The sequence below is a fragment of the Microtus ochrogaster genome, chromosome 10 (genome assembly GCF_000317375.1).
Source record: "Microtus ochrogaster isolate Prairie Vole_2 chromosome 10, MicOch1.0, whole genome shotgun sequence".
In the NCBI taxonomy this organism is placed as follows: Eukaryota; Metazoa; Chordata; class Mammalia; order Rodentia; family Cricetidae; genus Microtus; species Microtus ochrogaster.
The window spans coordinates 54,421,212-54,429,159 of NC_022016.1; the positions used below are offsets into that span (position 1 = coordinate 54,421,212).

The 7,948-nt window shown below is 51.3% G+C and overlaps 1 protein-coding gene across 1 annotated transcript in view; it reads left to right on the forward strand.

Annotated features, from left to right (window-relative positions):
• Positions 1–6,466, forward strand: part of LOC101997355 (antizyme inhibitor 2-like) — an 11,472-nt gene extending 5,006 nt beyond the window's left edge. Inside the window, exons 6-10 of the mRNA XM_005353402.1 lie at positions 554–719; positions 1,608–1,755; positions 4,951–5,051; positions 5,787–6,004; positions 6,442–6,466. Coding sequence (XP_005353459.1) covers positions 554–719; positions 1,608–1,755; positions 4,951–5,051; positions 5,787–6,004; positions 6,442–6,466 — 658 coding nt within the window. The remainder of the gene's footprint in view (positions 1–553; positions 720–1,607; positions 1,756–4,950; positions 5,052–5,786; positions 6,005–6,441) is intronic.
• The last annotated feature ends 1,482 nt before the right edge of the window (positions 6,467–7,948 follow it).

The window sequence follows — 7,948 nt, forward strand, 5'->3', positions numbered from 1 at the left end:
CAATTATTTTTTATATTTATGTGTGTGTGCTCATGCCATGGTGCACATGTGGAGGCCAGAGGACAGTTTTTAGGAGCCAGTTTTCTTCTCTCATTGTGTGGGGATCAGGAATTGAACTCAGTGGGTTTTGGCAGCAAGTGTCTTTACTCTCTGGGCCATCTGACCAGCCAGGCTTTGTATCTGGTGAGAAAATTCTCACTTACCTCATCCCCTCTAACCTGAACTGGTTTCTCTGTTTACCTGCAGGGGGCAGTGGGTTGTGGGGTTCTAGGTAAGAGAAGGAGAGCCCCTTCAACAAAAGCATGGGGAGTGGGCGGCTGGGGAAGAAAATGTTACTTTGTCGTTATCCCTGACTTGGGTGACTATGGGATATGTGTGTCCAGGAGGACACCTGGTATGACCAAGGCCACATACATCTAAGGGTGCCAAGTGGGCCAGCGTCATCTTGGCACAGGCTTGCACTGGTCTTGCAGCCCCTGGGTGAGTGTTCTTCAGTGCATCTGGCCTCACACTGACTTGAATCTGTGTCTTCCACACCATCGGCCATGTTCAGCTTCCACGTGGGTTCCGACTGCCAGACACCCCAGAGCTATAGGCAGGCCATCGCTGACTGCCACCGTGTATTTGAGATGGGCCGCAGGGTGGGTCACTGCATGAGCCTCCTGGATCTCGGAGGAGGCTTTCCTGGAACTGAGGGCTCTCAAGCTAAATTTGAGGAGGTGAGCTGGATGGCCCCAGAGTAAGAGTGGCAGTCAGAGTATAGCAGCTTGGAGTTGGGGTGGGGGGACAAGTGTGTGCGCATGCCTGTGTGTTTGTACATAGAACCTCGCATAACTGGGAGTCTGTTTGCGGACGCTGTGATTTGAGTCTGACAGACATCTTCACCTGACTATGTGTGTGACTGTGTCTGAGTGTGAGCACCTGAGTGTGTCTGAGTGTTTGTACCTGAGTGTGTCTGAGTGTGAGCACCTGAGTGTGTCTGAGTGTGTGTATATGTGTGTGCACCTGAGTGTGTCTGAGTGTGTGCACCTGCTTGCTGTGCTTTTTTGTTGCCTCGCAGCTCTGGTCCAAGATCAGGAGTCACATCCAACAATGCTCTTTTCTGCCGCTTCCTTCTTCCTCCTCCTTTTCCTCCTCCTCCCCTCCCTTTTCCTTCTCTTCCTCCTCCTCCCCGCCTGTCCCCCTCCCACCTCCATCCCTCTTCTTCCTGCTCCTTCTTCCCCCTCTTCCTGTCCTTTTCTTTTTCATCCCCAGCCTCTCATGAGGTAGGCGTTATATTCCCCCGAGCTATCCCTACAGCCCCTCCGTGTCCTTTAGCCGTAGACCCTAACCCTGGTAGACACTCATGGTCCCTTAGCTTCAGGGGACCATGAAGACATTCTGTCTCTGCTGACCATGTGTCAATTATTTACGAGGTCATCCTCAGGGTGCTGGGGCCACACACTGGCTGTGTGCTCTGGCCTCTCTCAGCTTCCTTTCTACCTGTTTCTTCTTGAGTAAGAGGAGGTGAGCTTGCTATCTGAAAGGCTATTGTAGGGTCAAAGGAAAGGGGGTCATGGCAGTTGCATAGACTCAGGATACAGCAGAGGCTGGATCTGTCTCCACAGATAGCTACAGTGATCAATGCTGCCCGGGCCCAGTACTTCCCGGAGGGGACAGGTGTCCAGGTCATCGCAGAGCCTGGCCGCTTTTATGCGGAGTCTGTATGCACAGCTGCTGTGAACATCATAGCCAAGAAGGCCTCCCTGGAGCCAGGTGGGTGCCCGGTGTAGCCACTGTCCAGATGTCCCTGGACTTGGGGAGAGATTGGACCGTGATTCTGGGGTATACCCTGGGTGCCTAATTGTAGCAATTGAGATCAGAGTTGCGTACTGAATTGACCCTGTCTGGGCCCTGTTTACTGTGCCCCAGAAGAGGGGAAGGTGAAGGACAGAGGCCAAGGTGCCCTTCTAGGTAGTGGGTAAGTCTGCTGGCCTGAGGGAGCAATTGCAAGGTTCGGCCTCCAGGGCCCTACATACCCATTACTAAACCTAGTCAAGACCCTTGGGTGCAGGAGGTGACAGGTTCTATCAGTGACAGAGAACTCCAGCACAAGCTCCCTCAGCAGATAAAGCAGGGCTGACTGCTCTGATGGGACTCGTCCCTAAGGCTGACATCCTCCGGTGACAGGACCTTTTGACACGCGTCACTGTGTCTCCCAGGGGAGTTCTTCAGCTATTTTGCCTCTGAGTGTGGGAGGGACCTGGGGTGGCCATGTTCCCAGAGAACGAACCAGAGATATTTTCATGGCAAAATGGAGACTATTCCCAGGTCGGCGTCCACTGAACTAGCCCTCTTTGATCTTCGGGACTGAGTGACACTCACAGGTAAATATTTACCGTCACTCTGATGCCCTCCCTTATCCGCCTTTGATGAAGCGCCTCACCAGAGGATGCTGGGGTGGAGCGCACCTGTCCTCACCCATTTCACCACAGCCAATTACAAGGATTTGGGAGCTTTGTTATTCATTACATAAACAAAAGCAAGAGCTGCTAATCTGCGCAAGTCAGCAACAGCTGAAATACATATTTTACCTCAGGTCTGCTCACCGATCCCGTGAGGCAGCTTTGGGTCACCCCCAGTGAACATGTGTAGACATGGAGACCCAGAGAGGGGCAGTGACCTGTCCAAGCTAGCACAACTAGTCAGTAGATAAACCAGCCTATGCCTTCCTGACTCCAGGACTGGTACCCCTCATCCCTAGCATCACGAGGAACTCAATCCAGAATTGATCTGGGTATCACTGGAATTGGGGTTAAGGAGATAGGGAAGAGAAAGAAGGGAAACCAGAGGTGAGAAAATCTGTACTCAGAGTCAGCTTCCAAATGGCCGCCGATTGCCCAGAGGTTGACAGAGTCTGACTGGAATTCTGCGTGCAGGTTCAGGAGCAAGGATGTGAAGACGGGCTAAGATGGCTGTGAAGGACAAGCTTGGTAGGCCCTCGTATCTGCAGGATCTGGGAGTCATAGAAAAGAGTGTGAAGGAGCTGGGGGAAAGCTGGCACTTGCTTATTTGAGTAATCAATACAGTATCAATAGGGGCGGCATGTTCTGAGGGAGGGAGCCATCTGCAGTCGTTGGTGCTGTCGGAGTTGGCCAAGGTTTTATAGCACACTCAGGATTTGTCTTAAGGATTTGTCCTAATTAGCTATGGCAAGGCTTGCTTACATGGAGACAGCTGTCTCAGATAAATTTTTACACACACTTTCCCAGAGACAAGAGTCCTGCATGAATTATCCACACAGAGTGGATTAGGTGAGAAGGGAGAGTAAACCAGCATCTTCACTGGGATGTTCGTGGACAGAGGGTCTTGTGTAGTCTGGGCTGACCTGGCTCCTGCCACGTGAGGGGGGTCTCTGCAGGTGTCAAGGCAGGCAGCGAAGAAATCTTGAAGAGGTGAGAATGAAAACATGGTTCAGATTGATGTTGTCAGCCTGGATCAAGCTTCAGGGAGGCTAATGGTGGGCGGTTTATTGTTGGCATATTTAAACACAAAAGAATTTATTTGGAAGAAAGGTTTCCAGGCAGCCATCATCAAAATTCCAGGTGCACGATAAAGCTGAGGGTGTGACTACATAGGAACTCCTGTACAAAACACACGTGACCGTGGGGGGCAGGGGTTCTATAGCCAAAAGGCCTAGAATCTAGTGCACTCTCTGACCAATACCTTAGAGGTCAGCAGGCTACAAAGTACGTGTGACATCTCTCCTCAGGATGGGTTCTATTGACTGAGAGCCAACAGTCAAGGTAGTAGTTGTACATGAGGGAGGCCATTTTTGGGGATAGTTACTGCCTCTAGGAATTAGCTAGCCAGGGAAGGTCAGACTCTTCTGTGTCTACAGAGCCCAGATGCCAGAGTGTCAAGCTGGTACCCATCTGTAATGCCAGCACTTAGGTTGAGGAGGCAGATCATGAGTTCAAGAAAAGTGTACTCTACACAGGCCAGTGTGGGCTAGGAGAATTTATCTCAAACAAGCACAAGCCTAAGATAAAGCAGGGTGCGGTGGCGTATGCCTGCAATCCCAGCACTCGGGAGGCCTAGGCAAAAAGATCACAACTTCAGTGCCTTGTTGAGCAACGTGGTAAGATCCCATCTCAAAAGCCAAGATCTGCAGATATAGTTCAGTGATAGAACACTTGCCTAGCAAAAGCAAGGCCCTGGGTTCAATCCACCAACACCCTGTAAATAAGAGAGAAGGAAGGGAAGGAAGGAAGGAAGAAGGAAGGAAGAAGGAAGGAAAGAGGGAGGGAGGAATGGAGGGAGGGAGGAGGGAGAGAAGGAGGGAGGGATAGAGGGAGGGATGGAAGGAAGGAAGAAGGAAGGAAGGAAGAAGGAAGGAAAGAGGGAGGGAGGAATGGAGGGAGGGAGGAGGGAGAGAAGGAGGGAGGGATGGAAGGAAGGAAGGGCAGCGGACAAAGGCATCTCTGAAAGGAAGGCAATGCACCCACTGGCGCACCCTGAAGCAGAACATCAAACAGCCACTGCTTCTGCCCTGCCGCACACAGTAGGCACTCGGGGACCTACTCCAAGCGCTTGAACCTGTGTCTGGGGATGATCTGAGGGCATTGCCTACTCCTGTGGACTTCTGGCAAGACTCAGTTTCTCCAACTGTAATGCAGGGCTTATGGTATCCAATAAGTGCAGGCAAGAGCATCCATGTACTCCACACATGAGGAGCTTAAAACAGATCATTCCATGCTGGTTACTGCTGTTCAGTGTTCCTATGCGGGGAGCGGAGGGCAGTGGGGCCTGGTGCCATGCCCCTAGCCATGACAGAAGGTGGGTTGGGGAAGACCCTTAGGACAAGGCAGGAATTCTGCCTCACTGGGCAGCCACTTCTCCCAAGGGAGCTGGGACTCATCAGGGAGACCTAACCAAACACACTTCATCCTGTCCACTCCCTGTCCCCAGGAGGCCACAGGAAGATGGCATACTATCTCAATGAGGGCTATTATGGTTCCTTCCGAATCTTCCTCAGGGAAGCTGTCCCCAGGATACCCATTGTGGTGAAGGTAAGGGGACCTTGTGTCCTGAGACCATCAACTTCAGTCGCTGACCTGAGAGGCAGGGTCTCAGGTCACCCATGCTCTGCAGGTTGTCATGTTGGGCATGGGTGTGAGGCATGGCATGTACACATCTGTATGTGTTTCCTGGTGCACACCTGGTGACTCATGACTGTGCATGTCTGTGGAGGCTGCATGGGTCTGATCAGCTCTGGATGCTTCAGTGTGTGTGTGTGTGTGTGTGTGTGTGTGTGCGCGTGCACGCGCGCACGTGCGCGCATGCACTCTGGAATGTTGGAGGAGCAGGAGACTTGGAGAGTGCTGGTTCCCAAGCTCCCTTCACATTAGAGCCACCTGCCAAGCTGTCAAAGTCCCCACCGCCTGGCCATGCTCTCATATATAAAAATAGATTTAAAGCCCCAGGTGAGATCCAGCATCCATTCATCGTTAAAACTCTCCAGGTGGCTCCAGTGTGCAGTGGACTCTGAGACCCCATCTTCGGGTCCTCAGCATGTACACGTGATGTGTTTGTGAGCTGGTGGACCGAGACATGGCCCCGATGCAATGCGAGCTCCAGGAAGGGCCTTTGGGTGTGTCCTCAAGGCTGGCACAGAACAGCCACTCTGTCACTGTTCACTGTGGTTGAATGGTGCTGTCCTTACTGGATGACCATGTCTCCTGGAACCATGTCTAACATCCTAGTGAGACCCTTCCTTCTCTGACCCCATCTCCTTCTCCCTGCAGGAGTTCCCCTCAGAGCCCCGCCTCTTCCCCTGCACCCTCTATGGCCCCACATGTGATGCCTTTGACAGGCTCTCCTTGAAGGAGGTCCAGCTGCCGGAGTTGGATGTGGGCGACTGGCTGATTTTCCCTGACACGGGTGCATACAAGATCTCCATGAGTTCCACCTTCAATGGTTTCCCTATCATAACGGTCTACGATGCCGTGGGCCCCCAGCTCAGGTGACCAAGGGGAAAGGTATGGGAGGGATAGATGTGGGGTGCTTTCTCCAGACCCTTGGCCTAGCAATGTGAGCTGGTAGCTGAACTTAGGAGCCCTGGGCCTAGGAAACACTGCTCTTCACATGACCCTAGTAGTAGGTCTCACCTCACTTTGCCATGAGCCTGCGGGGCTGACGGGGTCTCAGCCTCTCCTGAGGTTAAGTCACAGGTTGCCTGGGCAGCTGCACCTTATGGATGCCTCAGTGGGAGTAGAATCAAGCAGCCTATGGACCCAGCTAGTCCTTGGCGCCATGGCCCAAAACCCGCTGGCTCTAGCAGCTTGTAGTAGTAGTAGCTCCCCAATTGTCAGAGCCCCTGCTCTACCCAGCTCAGGACTCACCACCAGAGAGAGAGGGGGAGTCCTATGAACCTCTTGAACTGTAGCAACTTTTCTACAGGAGCCTACTGGAGACAGCACCTTAGGCCAGCACATGGCCAGAATGGAGACACACCTGGTATGCTATGCTCAATGAGGAAAACTTAAGATCAGAGGGTGGTGGAATAGGCCCTTGGCAGAAAACAGAGGCCTGGCCTCTTATGCATTAGTGAGACCCTATTACACATTGAAAGTTGTCCTTCTTGAGTAGGCTTGAAGTACCAGCTGGATGTCCTGGGTGGCTGACTTGGCATCTCATCTGGCTCTCTATCCCCCTAGGCAACAATATCCCCATGGTGTTGGGGGAATGAGGGAAAAAGGAACGGTGGGATTTGTGTGGGCACAAGAGTATCCCCTTCAGGGCTAGGCACCTTAACCTCAAAAAAGACTGTGTCTCCTGAGGGAGGACACCAGCAAAAGGGTACCTAGGAGTGCTTTCGGGACCACCTTTTGTGGTGAGCACACATGGGGGGAGGAGAATGCCCTTAGGGGTAAAGCCACCACTTCCTGTGTACTTTCCAAACTTCTGCCTGATGAGAATTTCTGGGACCCACAGTCTCTGCCAAGGCTTTCCCAACCTGCCAGAGTCATGTCACAACCTACCTCCATCATCTGAATGAATCTTCCAGCATCCTTGAACTGAAGAGAATTCTCCCCCCAGACAGCCCATGGAAGGTGTGGGTTGCAGATACCTCCCATGGATGTGGGAAAGGCTAGGCCTTCAGGATAGTGTGCTACTCACTGAACCTCTCTGGAGCTTGCAAATTGGGAGTGGAAACATTGATCTCTACCTATCAAAGGAGTTTTCAAAGTACAAATATGACCTGGCTTTGGTGAAAATATAAAACTGTGTTTAGATGCAAGACCTGGTGTGTTCTGCTTGTTCTGTGGGTTTAATTCTTTAGAATTATGAATATTCATATTTATTTATTCATTCATCTACCATCCATCCATTTATCCATCCATCCATCCCACCAGCCAGTCAGTCAGGCATCATCCACCCATTATTTATCTATCATTTATCCCTCTCTCATCCATTCATCTATCTACCTACCATGCATCTATATCCACTGTCCAAATACTCATTATCAACCATCCACCCACTTATCATTCACTCATCTGTTCATCCATTCATCTATCCATCAACCTACTATCCTTCATCCATCCATCCATCCATCCATCCATCATCCATCCATCCATCATCTATCCATCATCCATCCATCCATCATCTATCCATCATCCATCCATCCATCATCCATCATCCATTCATCCATTCATCCATCCATCATTCATCCATCCATCCATCATCCATCCATCCATCATCCATCCATCCATCCATCATCCATCCACCATCCATCCATCCATCACCCATCCATCCATTCATCATCTATCATCCTTCTATCCATCCATCCATCATCCATCCATCCATCCATTCATCATCCATCATCCATCCATCCATCCATCCATCCATCCATCCATTCATCATCCATCATCCTTCTATCCATCCATCCATCATCCATCCATCCATC